Source organism: Trachemys scripta, chromosome 1 (assembly GCF_013100865.1).
Source record: "Trachemys scripta elegans isolate TJP31775 chromosome 1, CAS_Tse_1.0, whole genome shotgun sequence".
Taxonomy (NCBI): Eukaryota; Metazoa; Chordata; order Testudines; family Emydidae; genus Trachemys; species Trachemys scripta.
Window position 1 is genome coordinate 7,233,441 of NC_048298.1, and position 24,713 is coordinate 7,258,153.

Below are 24,713 nucleotides of genomic sequence, written 5' to 3' on the forward strand. Positions count from 1 at the left end.
GGTTTGAATTTTCATTTAGATTTCTATGTCACTTTTTGTTACCCTGGAAGAGCTGGAATTTTTGGTTTCGCTGGAGAGAGTTAAACTACCCTATTAGCGAGATAGCAACTGACCACTGGGTGTATCTTCACAACCAGGTGGAACCGCAGGCACACTTCATATAGCCCCCACTAAACCCATAGAATGTATCTATCTAGGTTATCATACTGTGGTATGTGAGGGCTATAAACACTACTAAGAATTTTGAACTATTTTAATTGCAGAGTGAGTCTGAGTGTCCAACTTGAGAAACCTGAAATGGACCTGACTTTCAGGAAGTGCTGTGTGCCCACCCTCTGAAAATGACACTCTTTAAAGTGTCGCAGATTGTGCATACAAAAATTGAGGTATCCAAAATCACTAACTGCTTTTGAAAATTTAAGCCCGAGACTCTACAGAATTGAAAATCTGGAAGTACATTACAGGGAGCCTAGTACACCTGTGATGACAGAGGCTTACACCTTTTAAGACACAGCACACAACTCCAGAATGACCCTCACTCTCAACTCTAAAAGCAGAATGCAAATAACCAAGCTGTAGGAGTGAAAGTGCTCATCAATTCCTTGCCAGGGCTACTCAGATATTTCAGAGCAGCAGGTCAAGTGGTTTGAAGGGAGGAGGGGGGAAAAAAATCACTGAATGCTGCTGCTCCCTACTACTGTACAATTTGGCTTTCACTTTGGACTTGTTAAAATAATGAAGTCTAGACAAAAACTAAAACTCTGGAAATAATAGAAGTAAGAAAATGCAACCAGTTATTGGGGAAATTGACTTGTCATCTGGCAGCAATAGGGACAGCAGGATTGACAGGAAGGTAAGAGACCTGTCTACACATCTTTGGAAGATGAAAACACCAATGAGAGAAACACTCTATTCAGGGTGTAACAAGACAGTAACTTCAGTAACTAGGAGTAAGGAAAAAAACATAGGCTAAATATTAAAGAAAAACTGCCTAACAAGATCTGCTAGATTGTGAAACAGTCTCGTAAGGAAAGTGGTAGAAACCATATTGTTTGAGTTATCTAAAACAAGACTGGACAAAGCACTAAAAATATATACAGGAAACACTCTCCTTACCCCTAAGAGAAAGTTACTGCCAGCAAAGGTGGGGCCAAAGCTTCCATTTCCCTTACCCCATCCTTTCAGAGAAAGCAAACAGTTGCGCCCTCTCTCCTTTTTAAAAAACACCTCAAGTGATGTAACTGTCCCAAGACTACAGCAAGGGGATCTTAAAACCAAGAGGTAGTATTCTAGACCACCAAGGACTTGGCAAGAAAAAAAGAGGTTGCAATTATACAGCTCTTATCCTGCTGCCTTCCTCTGAGGAGAGCAGCAGAAACAAATCCTACACACATGGTATACTCTAGGAAAACCACATAGCAGGGCAGTAAGTTGAAGCACTAACCCCTGCAAAATAGCCACTACCAGGACGTATGCGCTTTCAAAAACTGTTACTCATTCCACACCTCTTTCAATAGTAATGATAACGGGTCTAACACAGAATTATTTGTACCCTACAAGCCTCCTTTATTTTGTAATGCTCTCACTCCTATCAGCAGAATTGGTTTCAAAATAGTGCATAGCTGCGGATGGTGAAAGGGACCCTCTCCTTGACTGAAAAATGCGAACGGATCAGCTGAGATCCCATGAATGGAAAGGCTGTAAACGAGCACCTTCTCCGCTTCCTAGACAATGGGCCCCCACCTCAGCTAAGCTCCATTTGCTTCATTCTGTTTTCTTTTTTCAACAGGATGTTTTGTGGAACTCAGTGGGCAAGGTTTTGTGTAGATATAAATCAATGACTGGGAGTGCCTATAAACCCCACCACCACCCTTACATTATTTTTTTAATCCCTTCTCACTTCTCAAACTGGCCACAGCAAGGTTTTTTTTACAGAATAGGGAAGCCACTGGAAATAAGGCTATGCAGAAGACTATAAAGCTTTGGATAATAAAACTGCTGAAAGAATTGTACACCAGTACTTCCTAGATGCTGTATAACATAAAAAGTTAAGCCCCCAGTTCGAACTAAGATACGCAACTTCAGCTACGTGAATAACGTAGCTGAAGTCGAAGTACCTTAGTTCAAACTTAAAAGTACTTACCACGGGTCTGCACGCGGCAGGCAGGCTCCCCCGTCGACTCCGCCTACTCCTCTCACAGAGCAGGATTATCGGCGTCGACGGCGAGCACTTTTGGGATCAATTTATCACGTCTAGACAAGACGCGATAAATCGATCCCAGAAAATTGATTGCTGGCCGCCGAACCAGCGGGTAAGTATAGACGTACCCCTAGATAAAGTTAATAATGTGTGTTAAGCATGCAAGTTATAGGAGGCACACTTTAGTTGCCCATAAGATTAAAGGGTAAAATCTGCATCCTTTCTATGCAAAATAAATAGAGGCAGTAAGGCTCAAGGGCTGGTTTGTTTGGTTTTTTAAATGTACTCTACTGATAGTTTATGGGGAAGAATACAAGTTATATTTGTGGAGAACTGCTGAGTGATGATGATGGGAGTACTTTCCTTCATATCATGAGACACCCTTTTGGGGAATCATTGTACCGTGCTTCAGTGTGAGATTCAAAGATATTGCTCGCCAATTCTCTCTAACCTATGTTATAGATGAGAGGAGCACTCAAAAAGGATATAGGGTCTCTGATGCTAAGCCAAGTTGGCCACGTCTCTCAACACCCTTGACTATAAAGGGTTGTAGTTTAAATCTTGTGTGGTATGATGACTATTGCTTTATAGTCTACTTACCTTTGATTCCTTTTCTTATTTCATGGTTGTTCTTTTAGCTTCCCTTCACACAATAAAAATCATTCAAAAATATTACATTCACCGGGAGATGGAGTAGGTGACCTCACAGGTCCTCTTCCATCTTTAGCTTATATAATTCTTTGATTTTTATCTCTCTGTCTACAATGCTAATAACTTAGAACAGCAGTGCCACAGACTCTTCCAGAAGATTAAAAGAACATCACTGTGGTGCTAGAGGACACACCTACATCCCATTTTACATGCTACAGCAGGCTTCCAGTTTAACAGATTTTTTTTTAATAAATTCCTTTCACATTCACACTACTTTTCAAAAAATATTGACCTGAAATACAGACCAGGTGTTTATGACCTCATAACAGAGTTTAACTGCCCACCATGAGAAAGTAAGTAGCTTGTTAAAAACCACTAGACATTTCCACAGCAAAAAAAACAAAGTGTTTGTATCCTACAGGAGAGGTACAGATCAAAACTGGACCAATGCCGCTCTCAGAAGCCATGCACTATGTTAAAAGAGTTAATGAGTAATGATTAGACTACAGAAATCTTAGTGAGGTCAGGAGATACCACAGGCTTCTGTGTCACCAGAATGCAGTATGGCGATGCCCATCTAAATTTATCCTTTTCAACAGATACTGTTGTTACCAATCGCACAAATCAATTTATTCAACTCCTTTTGACATTTTTTCTGTTAATAAATAGACCACAAACAGGTCACAATGTTCTCAACTTAATTTGTTCTTATTTCTATAATAATTTGTAGCACCTAGAAGCTCTAACTGAGAACAGGGCGCCATTGTGCGAGGTGCTGTACAAGCACATAGTAACATAGTTCAAGCCCCAAAGAGTTTACAGTCTAAATAAACAAAATAATAATAAATGGTGGGAGAAAGGATGTGTTACAATCCCCATATTACAGGTGGGAATCAGAGGTACACAGAGATTAACTATTTGACCAAGGTCACGGACAAGAAGTGAATACAGAGTCCAACCTAGTTCAGTGCCTTAGCTAAGATCACAAAATATAAGCCCTCTGCCCTTGAATTGTCAAAGTAGTACAATGTCTCAGTCTTAGGATTTTATTGGACACATCACTGCTCCACACACAGACAGCAAATGACAATATTTCCAACTTGCCAGGAAACTGCACCCATTCCTCTGAGATGAGCAAGACAGTGATCCATGTTCTCATTCCTCCAGGTTAGACCACTGCACCACTCTCAACCTGGGTTGAGGGAAGAGGCCTCATTGAAACGCCAGCTCATGCAACACAGAGAAGCCCACCACTCAGCCCAAGAACACATTAACAATACTGCACACTGATAGTCTGAACCTTCCCAGGATATTCCATGTATATTTCAAAGTCTTGATCCTAATCATTAAGTCCCTTAATTGGCTTAGTTATCTCAGAGAACAGCTCTTCACCAATTACCCTCAAAGAGCTGCAGTCAACCAGAATGCTCCAGCTCATAGAACCTAGAGTGAAATTCTCAAGGGGGCAAAGTGTTCTAGAAGAGAATTTCCAATTATAGGAAGCTACCAGAAGAAATCAGAATCCAACCCTAATTTGATCATTTTCAGAGTTAGGCACAAAGCCTACATTTTCTCAAAAGTTCTCTCTCACCAACGAATGCTGAAGATGACGATCAAAAATTTTCTGCCAAAAATGTTTCCTGAAAAAATGTGAAGATGTATCAAAATCAAAACTTTTCAGACTACAATGTTGATTCTGATGACATGTTCTGATTTTTATAGGACAATTCAAAACAAAATTTCATTTTGAATGAACAATGGTATCCCATAATTTAAAAAAAAAGTCAATATTTTCATTTCAACTATTCTGAATTGAAATTTTTCAAAACTTTATTCTAAGAAAATGTTGGATATTTTAACTTTTTATCCTGTTTCAAGACAAAAACAAATATAAAAGTATTAGAATACTCCTTCAGACAGAAATTTCATTTTCCAAACAGTCCTACTGAAGAACAACTTTCACCATTTCACTTTGCCACACAGAGAGGAAAAAATCCCTTTAACCAAGTTATGGAGCTTAGTAGAGTCCTTTGCAAACAACTTCATTTAAATTCTTAATTTTCCTTAAAAAAAAGGGAAAACTCATGAGAAAATATAAGCTAATAGTCCTGGGGTCAGAATCAAACTCCTTCCTACAACATATATGGCATTGCCCAAGAACATTATACCATTAGAAAGGTGCACTGTGAGAGTTTTTTGCTTTCTGCAGAAACAATAGATATTGGTCGCTGATAGGCAGAATACCAGACTTGATGTAATATCATCTCCTTCATTATGGTAAATTTTATATTGCTAGAAGCTTTCCTTGCATGTGCTGGATTCTAGTTTAACACAATTATCTGTCTTTGCAGAGGAACCAAAGTGAAAACAGTGGTTTTGTTCTGAATTCTCAGCTAAGCTTGGACCCCAATACACTGCTCTAGTCTAATATTTTAAGGCCGCTTTACAATGTCAGAGTAGCGTAAAGTGGTTTTAGTGTAACTGACCAGTCAGGCCCATAAATTTTTGTAAATTATTTCAACATTGATCACATGTGCACGGTTAAATTATTTGTAGTTGGACTTTCTTATACTTAGCATTTTAAATCCCTTCTAACACGCTTTCCCTATACATAAATTTTTGATCAGGGAATCATAGCAATGTAGGTCTGGAAGAGACCTCAAGAGGTCATCAAGTCCAGCCCCCCGCTCTGAGGGAGGACCAAGTAAAGCTAGACCATCTCTAACAGATGTTTGTCCAACTTGTCAGAATATGAGATTGATTGTTAAGGAACAGTAAAAGTTAAACAAGCAACATTTTTAGGCGCTGGGTTATTGTTGGCTGATGCAGACTTATGGATTAATGGTTGGACGAGGAGAGGGGTTTACAGGATTTATTCATTTCATGGTTGCGTATTTAAGAATTGTCAAGGAGTACCTAGAGTAAGGGATATGGGCGCCTTTTTAATGGATGGTGAGATGCAGTCTACATAGATAAATTAAAAAAAAAAAAAAAAAAAAACTGTTTAAAGCCAAACATGTCAGTACTTTAAACTCATGATGTAGCAGTGAATGTCATTTCCAAAAAAAAAAAAAAAAAAATTAAATACATAATCTGGAAAAGACATTCATATATAATTTTTAAATCCAACAGTCTTTTCAAATATATTTTTACAGTCATATTGGTGCAACTTCTCACCTCCAACTGCTTTAGAGCAAACAATTATGACTGTTCTCTGCTCAAGCTGCTGTATTAATTGGCCCATCTCCCATTCTACCACTTACACCATGAACCAACTTCCTCTTCCTGTGCACTGAATAACCACCCTCTCTCTAATCATTCATTAAACAAACTACTTCCTCTGTGACAACTTAACATTAATCCACCAAAGACAGAGAATCTGTAACAACAAACAGAAAGTGCCTGTGCAAAAGACATGTGGTCTGGCCACAGCTGGTCCGGGTCAGCTGATTTGTGCTTGCGGGGCTTGGGTTGTGGGGCTATAAAAATCACAGTGTACAACTGATGACTTGCTGGAGACCAAAAGCATCTGAAATGGAGATGCTGCAAAGAACAGAAGTCAGTTTAGATACCAAATATATGCAGGGTATGAACTCACTTGGGATCCTTCATGGCCTACTCTGTAGAGTGAGGAGATTAATTTGCTTTTGCAATTTTCATCTTTTTGAGACAGAATCTGATCCCCCTATAAGAAACCTGTAACGTATGTACCCGTTTCTCTTGGTTAGCAAGCACTCACAGGATCAGAATCGGACTGACTGGATGGTACTTTGTACAGAATATTTATCATTTTTATTCTGTAATAAAAAATTAATTGGGCCAAAACGTTTAAGATTTTTTAATAGTTGAGTATAACAGATCAAACTAGAGTCACTTCCACATAAGGAAGACAAGGTAGGAGAAAAAACATTGCAAGAGAATCAAACATTCTAGAACATGTGCCTAGTCCTTCTGTCATGAAAGATACAACATATATGTACTAAAACAGCCACGATCAAATCCTGCTTGCCACCACTGAAGTCAGTGACTTACAGTGGACTTAAATAAATAAATAAGATCGGAATCAGAATCGGGCCCAATGGGATTACTCATTTGAGTAGGATAGGCAGGGTTTCCTCTTGTGATAACAGGATCTAAGAAGAATTTTCCATCTGTGCTTTCCAGTGTTTGAACTGAATAATCTGCATAGGCAGGAACTAAAGCCTTTGCAGAGTCTAGCAGTATTGTTGATCAGACAGAATTTTTGAAACCACGACCCTCTGGGTGAAATTGGGGGAAAGAAATTTGCTCTTCGCTAGCGCACATATAAACCGAGGATTATAGTCATCTCTGCCACTCCTGCGAGGCAGCCAGCACCTTCGCCTCCTTGGCTCAGGGACTGAGTCTCCCTTAATTATAGGCTCCGTACGGTGCTGAACAAACTAAGAGATGAAGGTGTGGAGTGCCTCCCAAAATAGCTTGGCACAATTAGGCTCAGAGTGTATTTGTCTCTATCTGCACCTACCTACTTTAGTGAAGTCTTCTAGGCATTTTTAGAAGGTTCATTACTGTAGTATCCCTCCCAACTGGTTAGTTTTTACCCCAAAATGACCAAAGTGACATTTAGGACCTGGTCCAAAACACCACTTCAGTCAATGAGATTTTTCCCACCGACTTCAAGGCCACTGCAACAGGCCCTAAGAGCGAAAGGATGAAAGACATCTGCACTTTAAACCAGTCTCTGCCATTGACTCACTAAGTGGCCTTGGGCAAGTCACATAACTTCTGTACCACATTCTTCCCAGCTTAAATATAGAGAATACTATTGCCTACAACTGGTTGAAAGACTACTCAAAGAGTAGTTTATCAATGATTTGCTGACAAACTGGGAAGGTGTAGTGGGGTCGCATAGTGTCAGTCCTAGGTCCAATACTAGCCAATATTTTCATTAATGAGGGGGACAGGAGCATTTTGGAGGACAGGTTTAGAATTCAAAACAACCTTGACAAACTGGAGAATAGGTCAGAATTCAACAAGATGAAATTCAATTAAGACAAGTGCAGAGTACTTCATTTTGGAAGGAAAAATCAAATGCACGCCTACAAAATGGAAAATAAGTGGCTAGACAGTAACATTACTGACAAGAATCAGGGGATACAGTGAATCACAATTTGAATACAAGTCAACAATGTGATGCAACTGGGAAAAGGATAATATCATGCTGCGGTATATTAACAGGAGTGTCTTATATAGGACACAGGAGGTAATTATCCCACTCTACTCAGCACTGGCGGCCTCAGCTGGAGTACTATGGCCAATTCTGGGTGCCACACCTGGGGAAAGATGGACAAACTGGATAGAGTCCACAGGATAGCAACAAAAATGATAAAGGGTTTAGAAAACCTGGCTTATCAGGAAAGGTTAAAAAAACTGGGCAAGTTTAGTCTTGAGAAAAGACAACTAAGGCGGGGACCTGATAACAGTCTTCAAATACATTAAGGGCTCTTTATAAAGAGGGCTGTGATCAACTGTTGTCCATATCTACTGAAGGTAGGACAAGAAGAAATGAGCTTAATCTGCAACAAGGAAGATTTAGGTTAGACATTAGGAAAAACTTTCTAACTATAAGGGTAATCAAGCTCTGGAACAGGCTTCCAAGCCAGGTTGTGGAATGCCCATCATTGGAGGTTTTTAAATACGAGGTTGGACAAAGATGTCAGGGATGGTCTAGGTTTACTTGGTCCTGCCACAGCGCAGGGGCCTGGACTTGATGACCTCTCAAAGTTCCTTCCAGCCCTATATTTCTATGGTACTATGATGGTTGATATTTACAATGCTTTGAAAATGCAACACACTAGATAAGAGCTATGGGGAGGTTCCCTCTTTCATTTAACATAATTTATTAATGGATTTACCTTAGTGACAGCTAAAGAGTAAACAGTGCAAGCAGACTGCACTAATTATAGTCACATTATTGTCCAACTGCAAAGTTATAGCTTTGCCATTTGCCTCTGTTACTGAATAAACATTACCTACAACGGAAGAAGGTACATGACTATACTGAGTAACAGCAAGATGAAACCCTGGTCCTGCCCTGCCCCAACCCTTCCTTAACATTTGCATCTGCTGCATGTAGCACTATATCTAAAACCACGATGTAAATTCTTTAGGGCTGGGACCATCTCTTTCTATTTATGCTGTGAAGGACCAAAGCACACTGTTGGCAGATGTTAAAAACAAGGACACCACACAACCCATAATTCCGTCAGAAGCCAATAAACACCTATTCACAGCCATGACAGAAATGACACTGAATGATTCTCCTATTATTCAACAGCAAGAGAAAACAGACTCATTTGTCATGTGATGCAGCCGCATAATAGATAACTACTGTAGTAGAAAAAGATATTAAGAGATGATCAACTAGAAAAAGTACTTGGAAATACACTGGCCCTGGCAAATTGCTACTCTGAGCTTCAACTGAGATCCTGTCTTGGGGTAGGCGTTAACATCACAGCTACCAAAATGTTAGTGACAAAAAGGGACACTGCAGACCATAATAGGTGTTAGACAGACAGACAAAGCAAGATTTAAGGTTCCTAAGAATCATCCCCACTTTGTGCTCACACAAACTGCTCAGAAAGTTTACAACAGCCGCATTGCTGGCTTTCATAATGTTGCTGTGCTACAAAAACACCTGCTGGCTATCGGTGCCGCTGAGCCTTAAAACGAAGACTCAAGAGGCTGGAGGGAAAGAGCGAGACTGCATCCATAAAACACATATCATTTCCAAGACACCCATCCTGCAGTATCTGAGAATTCCCAAAAGCTTCCACATAAACAAGAACCATTAGTAAGATTGTTCCCATTCCTTTTTCATGGGCACATCACTATGCCAAAAAATTGCATGAAAAAGATATACTAAGTGTTTCTGCTCAATATTCCTTAAGGCTAGATCTTCACCCTCACCCCACACAAAGCCTGGGTAAGTGAGTTTGACACAAAAGGAGAGTGAGTCCTCTCCCCGTCTCCTCCCAGTTTCCCCTGAGCCCTTATTGCGCAGGAGTCAGTAGTTGAAGAATCCAGTTAGAGGTGGATCCATCAACTCCATCTCCATGGCACACCGCAAAAATCCCATTGGGCTGGAATGTCCAGAACATCCCTGTAGCACACAGAGGAGGCGGACTCCCTTAATGGGCTCCCTAAATCCTCCTGAACACACAACGGCGTCCCATTGATCCTAGTGCAACTTGGGCTCCTCTCTCTATAGCTACAAGAGTAGATATAGGATATTCAATGGGAGAAAAGAATGTTAATGTAACATTTAAGGTTGAGAATTAAAGTACACAGTTCGAAAGCTGGAAGTTACAGCTCCAACAAAAACCGCCCGTGCTACCTTGGGCAAGTTACTTAACTTCTCTGTATCTCAGTTTATGCATTTGCAAAAGAGAGAGAGAGAGAAAAATACATCCCTAAATATTTGGGAGGCTTAATTCATTAAATATTTCTAAGTGGCTTTGAGTTTCCCAGATGGATGATGCTGTAAATATTGAGTAAGTAAAACAGTATTACTAGTTTTGATTCTCCAACTCCAACTTTTCTGTGTTGGCAGTTTATGGTAGTGAAAAATTGCCACTCTGACTAATGTTGTATAATAAGCAGTCCCCCATATTGCTGTAAACTCCTGGAATTAAAGAACAGGAACATTACTTAGCAGTAATTAAAACTGTAAAGAAATTATGTAATTAGACACCTGAATTTAGTTATCCTCAAAAGTTTGCAAATGTACACAGGAAAATAAAAATAGAAAAAGTAAAACATTCACATGGTGTTCAGCTGACCATGGAGACAAAGATCTATGAAATGATTCAGAGCATATTACCCCCTCAATTAGTTGGAAATAAAGAGAACGGAGCATTGGATCACTAGGGAGCATGAAGTAAACAGCTCTGATCTCAACAGTACTCCACTCCACATTGTTCTTTAGGCTTCTCTGCTATCCGTTTCCATGTTGCTCTTTGCTGTACTGCTGCATACCTTGCCAATTTCTTGTTTTGAGACTACATTGTAGAGTCAAGTCCGCATTCTACTTCAGTACTCAAAATGGTTTGGCTTAGCTTTCTCCAAGACATGGCTATAAAACAGTCAAAAAACCCAGCTACAATGTGACTGTCCCAGTTAAAACACCATAAAGGCTGCAGTGTAGCTGGACTTATATAACTACACTATAGCTTGGGCAAGCCAGAACTTTAAAAGGTAGATACCATCCACTTCCATCAAAGTTAGTTCAGGCCTTAAACATCTAAGTGCCCAAGTTATCCTAGCTGTAAAGTTGGGATAATAATGCTTACTGCCCACCTTCAAAATGTACAGATAAAAAGCACTCGGTGCTAAGTGTCAATATTATTTAGGATGGCGACCTTTTCCTTTTTATGTTTCATAAAGTGTTGTGTACACTTGCAGCACACTGAGAACAATAAAGCATCAAAATAACCTGTCAGGAAGGAAACTTACAAGATAGTTTTATTTTGCACCAGAACAACCACCCAAAGTGCATATTAGAATGGATACAGTCCTCTGGAAGATAAACAAAATCAACGTGGGGCATTGGACAACATGGGCATCTGATTTGAGGCCAACAGAAAACATCTGGAGTGAAATGAAGGAAGCGGTTGCTACCAGCAACAAACTCTCTGAACTGGTGCACTGTGGATACCTGGAACAGTCTGTCTCCTCTGTGCAGGAAATGTCTGCAAAGCTCAAAGAGACTTCAGTATATAATAAAAGCAGAGTGAAAAGAAACCCTATTAATTATTAGGATTATTATTTTACTTCTAACTGTGCATCTCTTGTTGATGTCTAAAGTCACAGACCAGTTCCAGGAGTTATTTATCATTTCAATTTAAACCATTATCACCACTATTAAACATGTATATGGCAGTAACCCTCTAAAAGCCAACCAAGTAGGGGGCCTCACTGGGCTAGGCACTGTACAAACCTATACAAAATGACAGTTCCTACCACAAAGATCTTACAGTGTAAAAGATGTAACATGTGGATGAGACACAACAGATAGGCAAGGGGGTGAGGTGGAGAACAGGGGACACAGAGTAACCCAATAACAGGAGGTGCACAATTCTTAGCCACTTAGGGCAGTAATCACAACAGGCCACATGATCAGCCTTGTAAAGTTGCAGACTGCTGATTGCATTACCAAAGGGGCAAGTTTTAAGGAGGATCCTGAAGGAAATAAGGCACTGGCTTTATGGATTTTGACTGGGATTTAATCCCATGCATGAGGGACACCATGGGAGACAGCAAAGAAGTGATTCAGGGATAAGTGGACAATCATAAAAGCCACGAATTAGTGATGATGTCCTTTAATAATGATACTAACTGTAAGTAAATATCCTGGAAAGGACAACATAATACAAGCATCTAATCTTGGGAGGTTTCTAGAACCCGCATTGGTATGCACTTCCCAGAATCAGGCCTGGACAGAACAAAGCAAAGACCAAGCAAGTTAATTGAGGATCCTTTATCCAGGTTGAGTAGCACCATATTCCACAATTAGTCCCACTGGAGGGGATGACTCTCACAGTAAAGTCCAATTCATGGTGAGAACAGACATCAGAATGTGGTCCGGGGGGGGTCTTTCAGATAAAGCCTTAAAAACAAGATCAGGCCTCTTTGCGTGGACATTAAAGATCCAATAAGGAAAGCAGTTTGCCTGGTACATCTAGCTAGCAAATCCCTCCCCACCACTCCTGTGCAGTGTTTTGTGTGACAGTAGGCTACACCCTATAGGCAACTGAATAGGGCACAATTTTGTGAGGCACCCTGGGATCAACGGTGTTATATTTTCTGCCTGCTATCTATACTGTGGCATACATTTCCGAAGCTTCATGAAACTAAAGGACTTATTTGAATTTTATAATTGAAAATTTTTGCCTTAAAGATAAATCCCAGGTGGACTGATCTACAGCTTCCAGCAGTACTTAACCTCAAAACACATAAGCTGATAATACATGTTCTGAAATTACCGCAAAATCCCATTGAAACAATTACATAAAAACTTCTTCTTTAAAGGAACAACAGATAACCTAGGGTATTCAAGGAACAAAAAAATCCAAAAGATGTTTAACGGAGCAGAAACAAGCTAAATGTTTTCTCATTATTTTCACAGGTTAACTGATTGCTCCCATTAAATTCTGGATACAGTGACATGAATGTTTAAGATGAAGAGCAAGAGAAAATTACAAGTTAAAATGTTCAAGAGATAAAACATACACCTTTGGGAGACAATGAGATGTTGGCAGCAAGGTAACTAAAATCAGCACTGTATCAATATCAGGAAACAGTAAATTGACTATGGAACTATAAAAAAGATCTTCTCCCAGTAGAATCTGACCCAGGGCCTGATCCCATTATACCAGCGGTTCTCAAACTATGGGACAGGCCTCTCAAGGCAGGCACAGGAATGAGTCAAGGGAGGTACAAATTGTGTGGTTTTGGGGTTTTTTTTGTTTTGTTTTTTTCTTTAAGAGCTCTGTCTGTCAGCCCCAGATGGCTGGGGCTCATGCAGAAAGAGAACAGCCAGAGCCGCACTGCCCCGGGGCTGACAGCCGGAGCCTCTCCACCTGGTCTCTGCTTCCTCCTCCCGCCCACAATTCTTCACCAAGAGGCAGCCTGGGCTCAAGCTCCCCTTCCCCTTCCCCTCCCAATCTCTCACCTGGAGACGGCGGGGTTCCCACTGTCAGCCCCAGGGTGGCAGCAGCAGTGCAGAAGTAAGGGTGGCAACGGTGCGATAAGTCCGCTGTGAAAAGTGATGACAAATATCACTTTTCACATTGCCTCCCTTACTTCTGCACTGCTGCTGGTGCTGCTCTGCTTTCAGAGCTGGGCGCCCGGCCAGCAGCCGCTGCTCTCCACTCTGCCTTCGGAGCTGGGTGTCAGTATACGTACCTGTGGGGGCAGAGGCCTGTAAATGACTACAAACACAAAGAAGGAGGGCCCGATCTAATAAGTTTGAGAACCACTGCATAATACCATGAGCACCATCACCCCTCTCAATGGGAACTGACGGTGCTTAGAACCTTGAAGAATCGGGAACTAACTCACTGACTATAAAAGAGAAACAGAGAAAGTGACTCCAATCAAAGCGCTGATAACTGTACAAAATAAACTAGAATACAGAAAAAAGGTTCTCTCTGATCTCTTTGGATTCTATTAATCTTGGTTTTTACTTGTACACAGGTTTAAACATTTCCAACAGGAAATGACTGAACTTTTGATCATTGAGAGCCAAATCAGCTTAAAAGATCTGTGCAATTTGGCTTCAGTTGAGTGGTTAAGAACCAAATCGTTTCCAGACCCTTAAATATGCATCTCCAGAGCTTCGTGTCTCCCGTATTTGTGATAGCAGAGGTCAGTTTGACCAATGGCTGGTTGATTTAGCAAAAAGCAGTAGATATCAGTAGACTACATTCTGAAGCAGACAGACTTGATGCCAGTTAACGGAGCTTACATTAGCAGCAAGAATTCAACATCTTGAGATGTCTCAAGCAGCGTGGACATTTAAACAAAAACAAAACCCTACCAAAAACAAAACATTGCACTGCACACACAGTTAGCCCCCTGGGGAGAGGATAAGAGCGAGAAGGAACTACATATGACAGATGTTAGTCATGCTGCTTAATGCATGACTGAAAGGCATGCAGATACTATGGTGATGAAGCTAGCATACGAACCTATATAGAACAGAACAATCTCAGTCTCCTCAGAGGGAGCCAGTTACTAATTGTAAATACCTCTTTCAACTAATCAGGGATCCCAAAACAAACACAAATGGACATCACATGGATTCAGACACAAGAAAAAGTTAAGCTCATTAAGCAACAGCATTTTCCATCAGTGGCAGAATCTTTTCACCAGTATTTTCCATAGCCATTAAAATAAAGCTGTACAATGCTACTCTCATCAGACGTCTGAAAGATGAAAACAGAAGACGCATTTATAAGCTTATTGGATGACCTACTGCTTCATTTCCAGGGTTGGTCAAAGTCAGTATTTGGATGGGAGCTCTCCAAAGTCTAACTATGTGCTGCAGGAGGTAGCGCTGGTGATGCAGTAGTTAGTTTGCCTCTTTTTGTGCCAGGATTGAACCAAAGCTTCAGCACTGCAAATGGGGCACAGCGCTGTTGGGAGATATTCTCTTCTGAAGATGCAAAATCACTGTCCTCCTGACCATCTGTCATTAAAAAAATCCACTGCCTTTTTTGCTTGATTGTTTTGCAAGAGTAAGGCTGTTAATCCCAGTGTTGTGGCCAGCTGCCCAAATCTGGATACTGCATTCTGCCAAAGTATTACAAACAAAATTCCTTGGAGGTTCAGCTAGACGAGGTATCATTTCACACTCACTGTCCTAAGCTTCTGTGCAGTGTGATTGCTTAATGATGAGTAAGTGCTGCATTTTAGTTCAGATTCGTATAGGGTCAATCTATGTATACAGTCTATAAAATTGCTTTGGCATCCCTTCAGGAGGGAGAGCAATACAGAAAGTCTAAATTATTATTTACAATTCAGTTTACAGATTATATATAGAGAGAAATGTTTTTATCCTGTGAACTTTCAGGCTGCTGGTCTTAACACTAGGAGAAAGGGTCTTTTTTAAAATGTTTTAGAACACCGCTTGTGATATTTACAAAATGTTGCAGCATATACAGATCAGAATTATTGGGCTATATTTTTTGTGACCTTTACATCCTAATTGTGATAGAAGAAATGAGGACAAAAGCTATCGTGATGGGGTTCCTGGGGTGCAACCTGAACTGTGGAACCGCTGAGTTCTCTGTCCCACGCCAACCTGGGCTGCCTCTCACACTGTGATGGTGATGTCAAGGTGAAAACCTCGGACAAGTACTGCACTTATATAGACTTCCACGGGCAGGGACACATCCAACTGTGTTACACGAATGATTTCCCAGCCACTCATGAACCAACTATAGAGAGACTTCATCCAATTCCCTCCAGCTCCCCAGCCTTGGACCCCAGGACTGTACTGTCTTATACTGCTCAAGGGTCCCTTGGGCAGTGCAAGTTCATTAAGTAGTTCGCCACTCTGACAAAATGGTAGTGGACATGCAAAAGCCCTTGTTAACTTGAGCTGAGATTTCCCAAGCACTTCAACCAAAACCCACTGTTTTAGATAAAATATAAAACAGATTTATTAACTACAGAAAGATAGATTTTAAGTGATTCTAAGTAGCAGGCATAGAGATCAGAGTTGGTTACTTAAGAAACAAAAATAAATTTGCAGTCTAAGTTCTACAAACTAAGCAGGATTTGAATCAAGCAGTGTCTCACCCTGACAGATGGTACAAACAGGTTACAGTTCCTCAATACACTGGCTGGGATTACCGTCCAGCCTGGGACCACCCTTCCCCAGTTCAAAGTCTTTCTCTTCCAGATGTTCCTTCAGGTGTTGAGCTGACAGTGGTGAATATGGGAGTTCCAGCATGTTACTCTGAGTGCAACAGCTCTATATTGGACTTCCTTGCTATAAATCATGAATTGGGACATCAGCTCTATGCCCTTAAACAGAAAGAGAGGCTCAAATGCCAGGTCATTAGTAAGAATGAATTCAGCAAAGTTCACTTTGAAAATAATAAAAAGTACTGACCAATGAGTATTTATTTTATAGCGGGCGAGAGAGAGAAAAGGAATTTCATGTGTGAGAAAGCATAGTAGCTTTCAAATTTACATCTATAGAAGCACACATTTTATAAACAAAGTTGGTAACATGCAATATCTCGACTTGTTCCCTCAGTTCTCCTTTACATCCAGATGTGTGTTTGTTTGTACGTACGTATGCCTCTGTGAAAGCTTTGCACCAAGACTACAATAAGGTCTTATCAAGTCACAACCAAAGATTGTTTTCCCAATTAAACCAGCTATTAAAGGCCACTTCTTAAAAATAGCAGCCTTTAATTGGAAAGAAAAACGTCTTACAATAAATAAAAGGCAGACATTCACCAACTAAAAATCTGACAAGATCTCTCAAAAAATAGCATTTGCTAAATGCCAGCTTGCTTGTTTCATAGTACAAAAGCTGCCTCAACGAACTACAGACAAAACAAAAGGTTAGGAAAAATCAATATAAATACACGTGTTTGTCCTCTGCAAGATAAGAAAATATTCCCCAAATTGTCTTGCATCAGTTGACCAGAATTTTCTCAATCCAATTCATTATACTTTAAAGAAACAGTATGAAGGTGAATGGGACTAACATTAGACCTCTATAACAGCTGGCTCTTGGTCTCCAACAATAATATTTTGCACTTTCACCGTATCTTTCATTGGAAGATCTCAAAGCACTTCACAATGTTTAAAAAATACAAAAGCATTGAAAATAGGGAGGATCTAGTTGAAAATCTGGAAGTAGAAGGTAGCTTAGGTGAAAGTGATCATGAAATGAGAGTTCATGATTCTAAGGAATGGTATGGGGGAAAACCAGCAGAATAAAGACAATGGACTCAAGAAGATGGACGTTAGCAAAGTCAAAGAACTGGTAGGTAAGATCCCATGGGAAGCAAGTCTAAGGGAACAAAAGAGTTCTGGAGAGTTGGTGGGTTTTTAGAAAGACATTAAGGGTTCAAGAGCAAACTATACCAATGTGTAGGAAAGACAGAAAGTATGGTAAGAGGATACTCTGGCTCAACCAGATCATCAATGACCTGAAACTCAAAAAAGAGTCGTCCAAAAAGTGGAAACTAAGTTAAATTACAAAGGATAAATATAAAAAACAACACAAGCATGTAGCGAAAAAATGAGAAAGGTCAAGGCACAAAACAAGATTAAACGAGCTAAGGAGATAAAGGATAACAAGAAAGCATTTTATAAATATTTAAGAAACAAAAGGAAAACCAAGGACAGGGTACGCCCAGTACTCAATGAGGAGGGAAAGACAACAATAGAAAGCACTGCAATGGCCAAAGTGTTAAATGTCTTTTTTGTTTCAGTTTTCACCAAAAAAATTAGCAACGATTGGATGACTAACATCAGAGTAAATGGGGTAGAATCTGAGGCTAAAATAGGAAAAAAACAAGTTGAGAATTACTCAGACAAGACAGAGCTCTTCAAGTCGGCAGGGCCTGATGAAATACATCCTAGAATATTTAAGGAGCTGGCTGAAGAGATCTCCGAACCATTAGCAATTATCTTTGAGAACTCATGGAGGACAGGATACCAGAGGATGGGAAAAGGGCAAATATAGTACCGTTCTATAAAAAGGAAAACCCATGGAATTATAGACCAACCATCTTAACTTCAGTACCCAGAAAGATAATGGAGCAAATAATCAATCAATTCATAAGCACCTAGAAGAAAATAAGGTAATAAGTAACAGGCAATATAGATTTGTTAAGAACAAATCATGCCAAACCAACCTAATATCCTTCTTTGACAGGGTAACAAACCTTATGGATGGGAGGAAGGCGTGAACATGATATATCTCTTCTCATAAACAAACTAGAGAAAAATAGCCTAGATGAACCTACTATAAAGTGGGTGCACAACTAGCTGGAAAACCGTGCTCAGAGAATAGTTATCAATGGTTCACAATTAGACTTGAAGGGTATGTCAAGAAGGGTACCACCGGGATTTGTCCTGGATCCAGTTCTAATCAATATCTTTATAACTGATTTAAATAATGACATAAAGTATACCGTTATAAAGTTTGCAGATGATACCAAACTGGAAGGAATTGCAAGCACTTTGGAGGACAGGATTAGAATGCAAAATGATTTTGACAAACTCGAGAAATGGTTTGAATTAAACAGGATGAAACTCAATGAGGACAAATGCAAAGTACTACTCTTAAGAAGGAACGATTGCCTAGGAAGGAGTACTGCAGAAAAAGATCTGGGGATTATAGTGGATCACAAACCAAATATGAGTCAACAATGTAATACTGTTGCAAAAATATGTGACCATCAGTCTGGGATGTGTTAGCAAGAGTGTGATAAGCAAGACACAAGAAGTAATTCTTCCACTCTACTCAGCACTAATAAGGCCTCAACTGGAGTATTGTGTCCAGTTCTGGGTACCACAGTACGGGAAAGATGTGCACAAACGGAGAAAGTCCAGAGGAATGCAACAAAATGATTAAAAGTCTAAAACAGTGGTTCTCAATCAGGGGTATGCAACCCTGGGGGGTACACAGAGGTCTTCCAGAGGGTACATCAGCTCACCTAACTATTTGCCTAGTTTTACAATAGGCTACATAAAATGCACTAGCAAAGTCAGTACAAACTAAAATTTCATACAATGACTTATTTATACTGGTCTATATACTAGACACTGAAATGTAAGTACAATATTTATATTCCAATTGATTTTATAATTATATGGTAAAAATGAGAAAGTAAGCGATTTTTCAGTAATAGTGTGCTGTGACACTTCTGTATTTTTATGTCTGACTTTGTAAGCAAGTAGATTTTAAGTAAGGTGAAACTCAGGGGTACCCAAGACAAATCAGATTCCTGAAAAGGGTACAGTCTTCTGGAAAGGTTGAGAGCCACTGGTCTAGAAAACATAACCGAAGAGGAAACACTCAACAAAAAAAATGGGTTTGTTTAGTCTGGAGAAGAGAAGACTGAGGGAAGAACATGACAACAGTCTTCAAGTACAAAAAAAGTTATTACAAAGAGGAGTGTGATAAATTATTCTCCTTAACACTGAGGACAGGACAAGAAGTACTGGGCTTAAATTGCAGCAAGGAAAATTTAGGTTGGATGTTAGGAAAAACTTCCTAAGTGTAAGGGTAGTTAATCACTAGAACAAATTACCTCTGTTACTGGAGATTTTTTGGAACAGATTAGACAAACACCTGTCAGGGATGGTCTAGATAATGCTTGGTCCCTCCTCAGTGCAGGGGACTGGACTAGATGACCTGTTAAGGTCCTTACAGTCCTACATTTCTATGATTATTATGCACAATTTACCAATGGGTAAACCAGGCACAGAGAGGATAAACATTTTGCTTCAGAATACACAGCAAATCAATAGTGGTGCCGAGAACAGAATCTAAGGGCTTGCCTACACTTACCGTGGATAGACGCTGCGGCCTAAGTGGCAGTCTGCTGCTCTAACCACTCAATAACACCTCCTCCTGAAATTTAATAGCTACCTATTAGACAAGGCCAACATAAAAAAATGGGAGCTTCACAGCACATCACAGAAACAGTGCTCTAGTACAATCCCACTTTATCTCCCTGCTCCTAAGTAGGTGTATAGCAAAGTTTTCAAGCCCTACATTAGATTATCCGCTCCACTCTGCCTACTTTGTCTGTTATTGTGAGCAAACGTGGTACTGTACAATGATCTGCATCAGGACCTAGATAAATGAGAAATCTTCTTAAAAGGAAGTGTCCAGAAAACCAGTCTATTCCCAATGCAATGGGAAGGATTGCCACTTACTGGGGACAGTCATACTACTTTATTGAGATACAAGCTACAGTCCTTTCTATGGACTATCCCTCAATTTCCTGATTATCTGCATCCCAAGATACTGTGGTGTTTCCAAAATAACTAAGAGTTTTGCTTATTATAGTTGGCAATATCTTACTGCAAGCTCAAAATTATATGGCTTTCACTACCAGCCATGTATCTTTCCCATATAGCAAACATTCCTTGACATCATCTCAGTTGGGTCTCATCTGAGCTCAAATGTGGTTCCTTCAGTTTTACTTCAAATATAACAATCATATATAAAAATTACTCATATTTTTCTAGACATGCCAAACAACAGGCATGGAAATGTTGTTAGATGTCCAGCACATTCATCTTGATCTTAACTACTAATAAAAGATCATAGAGAATGAATTTTAATAATATAACTTCCTTTCCACCATTTATGCCATTTACTTTTTGCTCTCAACTGGAAAATGAAGTTATTAATGGATCAGTTTTCCTTTCAGTTTTACGTTCAGATTCCCATGGACTAGTTCAATATTATGTCTGGACTGCAAACACTGCAGGGAATGTTTAGATCCAAAACAAGAACAGCTTCCATTGATTTTTTATTTCTTAAATGTCATGACTCACTAGAACATTTTAATATTTTCACACCGTATTTTATCTAAATGTTAAATTGAAATTTTGGGCCTAATCTATCTATGATATCAGTGCCTCTGTAACTAAAGTTCCTAGACAGGTAAAACATAAACATGTAACAATATTAGATATTTCACTATAAACCTAAAGGATTTCAAATTTAGGTTTTGTTAAAAAGGGGAATAGGAGATATGACAACATCTTATATAAACCGACATAGTTTTCAGTTTTTAAGAATTGTGGAAAAAGTTGGAGATTTAAATCTTCCCTGGTATGCTGGCATCTCAACCCAAGAGCATTGGGTTTGAGAACCATAAAGTGAAACTTAACACAAACAGAACATAAAAATGATTCATCCAATTTCGCTGTCCACACACAGTGACAGTAAAAACAGTTTAAGTAGTAAAAGATGGTCACATTTACATTATTAAAATTTTTGAAGCTGTCATTAATAAACTACGGTAAAGAATTATTTCAAAATATGAATTTTATGTTGGCGCCCCTTTTGGTTGTCCCACTATAAACATGTCACACACACACACTTAGTTTTTCCTTAGACATTTCATCTTCCCTCAAATTAATTCTTGCAGTTATCTTGTAACGGGACTCTACAACTTGGTCATATGCTGCAACAAAATGCACCTATGTTATTAATTTCCTTGGCTTTCAATAGTTTAATGTATTGTTGGGTGGTAAACTGAAATCAAGGACACAGAAAACTTCAGGTGTATTAAACAAATCTCTCTATATTTACTATTACTTGCCTCTTATTTTGTTACCATCACACACTCTAAAAACTAATGTTACACATCTGGGATGCTTGAAAGATCATACAACATGACTTAGATGTGATCTAAACAACTGTCCACTATGGGTTGCTATCTTACTGGAGTTCTGTGTGGTCTCATACACACTTTTTGTATAGCTACATTGCAATTAAAAACCCATGGTTGGCCTGTGCCTACTGACTCAGGCTCACAGGGCTCAGGCTAAGAGGCTGTTTAATTGCAGTGTAAATATTTGGGCTAGGACTGGAGCACAGGCTCTAGGTCCCAGCAAGGTGGAAAGATCTCAGAGGTCAGGCTACAGCCCAAAACTGAACATCTATACAGGTGTCTAATTGCACTGTTGACATACCCATAGAGTTTTAGGCCAGAAGGGACCATCATGATCATCTAGTCTTGACCTGCACACTGCAGACCACACAACCTCACCCACCTACTCCTGCCCATAACTAAGGCTAAGATTTTCAGATGTGTGTTTTATTATAAGTCACAGATAGGATGCGGGCAATAAAAAATAAAATCACGGAAATGTACAGAGGGCCAGTGCTAGAGGGTAGCAAGCAGGGCAATTGCCCAGGACCCCACGCCTCAAAGGGCCCTGTGAACATAAGTTACGGGTGGCAAGGCTCTGACTTTAGCCCCGGGCAGCAGGGCTCCGTCTTCAACTGAAGCCTGAGCCCGGCCACCCAGAGCTGAAGCCCAAGTCCTGCCAGCCTGGGCTGAATTAGTGGAATTTCGAGGAAGTCACAGAGCTCTCATAAAATCACAGAATCCGTGACATTTGTGACAGACTTACCCCTAACCTGACACTGACTTACTGAAATCCTCAAATCTTAAGTTGAAGCCTTGACATCACAGAGAATCCACTTTTAATCTAGTTCAAACCAGCAAGCGACCTATCCGTACTGCAGAGGAAGATGAAAACTTCACAGAATCTCTGCCAATCTGATCCAAAGGAAAATTTCTCCCCAAACAGGGCGATCAGTTAGAACCTCAGCATGTGGATGAGATCCACCAACCAGACACCTGGGAAAGAATTTCTGTAGTAACTCAGAGTCCTCCTCATCTAGTGTCCAATCACTGACCTATGCCTGCAGGACACTAAAGAAAACCAGATTTTTTTCCAGTCATTATCATGATGCTTAAATAAGAGGCGCTGTGTAAATGCAAATTATTATAGTTTATTCCAGGTAGATGATACAAAGCCACTGAATTTTATAATGCATTATTAATGCAACCATCTCATAATGCACAGCAGTTACAATATGATGAGTGTGTGCATGGGGACAGCAAATAATAATATTAGTAAGCATCAGTACGTGAAAGGTTGGCATTAGTAAACACCAGTGTGGGAAAGTGGCTGCCAACTCACTGGTTGTAAGCAGCATAGAAAGGATGTGATTTTAAAAGTATTTTTAAAGGGGACAGAGGGAAACGAGGAGTGGAGTGGAGTGAGGGGATCAGACAGATTCAGGCACAGTGCTGGATCATCCTCTGACATAGAAAGGAGGGGTTGTAGGAGTGAGTGCAGGCAAAAAACAGCAGAGTCACAATATGATGTGACATACTGTACTTGCAGTTTTTCCTTTTCATCCCCTGCAAGGCAATACAATTCCTAGAAGGCAGCAACTTTTCAATCGCTGTGGTTTATAACAGGATATGAGACTGCATGTACATTTCCTGGTGCTTTCTGACCAGCCTTAGTCTAATCAGCTCAAAGGCCGCTGTGCATGCAGGGTGCTCCAGCAAACACGGATACAGGGGTTCCCAGTCTTTCCAGGACATCACAAGAATGGTACTGACTAAGCCCTGTTGCTATCATTGAGGGACCCCAGAATAGGGCACAGGGGGCATGTGAGAAAGAGTCTTTTGTGGTCACAAGATCCTTAGGCCCTCTTATTTCAATCAAGTCAGCCAAAAAGGTGGATGGGGAAAGGGGGGTAGGACCTACTGCACATTACAGCCACCGCAAAGCATGTGGATGCCCTTACTCCCAATGAAGGGCTTCCTAAAAATTATGGGGAGGGGGTGCCCTGCTGGGTTTGCCTGGTCTCTAGCTCTCACTGTTAATGTCAGCGCCGTTGGGACTTAACAGGACTGTTGTGGTTATGTGGGCCACAGAGGCCACCCCCCAATGCCCACAAGGGCCACTGTGTCGGACAAGCACCTCTGATAACTGGGGGGGGGGTACCCTCCAGCCGCAGGGCACGCTGGCGCCCAGTGTCATGAGCGGCTTCTGAGAGCCGGGGATCCCCTGCGGCCATAGCCTGAGATCCCCACTGAGGCTAAGCCGTCCCCTAGCTCCCCCACGAGAAATGGGGGCCTCCTGCAGCTGCAGGGTTTGCTGCTGTCCAGGGGTCCCTGAAATCTGGGGGGGTCACTCGAGTCCCGGCACCACGGGCGCCCTCAGCTCTGACAAGCGGGGCCTGTCGTGGCCATGGGCCCCGCGCTGCTGGAGGTCCCTGCTACAACCGCGGGGGGCCGGGCCTCGGGGTGGGGGGTCGCCCCATGGCAGCTCCCCGGGGGCCTGAGGGGAAGCGTGGCCCAGCGAGCCCTGCTGAGAGGGGATGAAGGGGACGTGCCGCCCACATCCTCGGGGGGGGGACCCTGCGAGCTCCCGTCCCCCCCCTACCTGATCACAGAGATGAGCAGGCCCGAGGGGTCCTTGCTCTTGCTCATGGTGCTTCTGTATCTCCCGGACGCCTCTCCCGCCATCTTGAGCCCACCCCATACACAGGTTCGCACACCCTTGCTAGCTGCAGCTCGACCAATCGGAATCGAGGAGTTGAGCGACGACGACTCAACACTCCAATAAGAGCCGAGAGAAGGCGGGATATAGGCGGACAAGCTTCTATGCAATGTGTGGGACGGGCCCTGGGCACGCTGGGAGTTGTAGTTTTCACCGTGTTCTTTTTCCAGCGGCCCGTGCTCAGGTAACGGGTCCATGAAACTGAGTTGAGCTGAGCTAACTTGGCATAAAATGT

The 24,713-nt window shown here is 41.0% G+C and overlaps 1 protein-coding gene across 2 annotated transcripts in view; it reads right to left on the minus strand.

The window, feature by feature from the left end:
* EXOC4 (exocyst complex component 4) overlaps positions 1-24,477 on the minus strand; it is a 610,394-nt gene extending 585,917 nt beyond the window's left edge. For both annotated transcript variants that reach the window (XM_034764261.1, XM_034764251.1), the window contains exon 1: positions 24,362-24,477. In XM_034764261.1, the coding sequence (XP_034620152.1) occupies positions 24,362-24,460 (99 nt within the window). In that variant the 5' untranslated portion in view covers positions 24,461-24,477. The remainder of the gene's footprint in view (positions 1-24,361) is intronic.
* Positions 24,478-24,713: the final 236 nt, after the last annotated feature.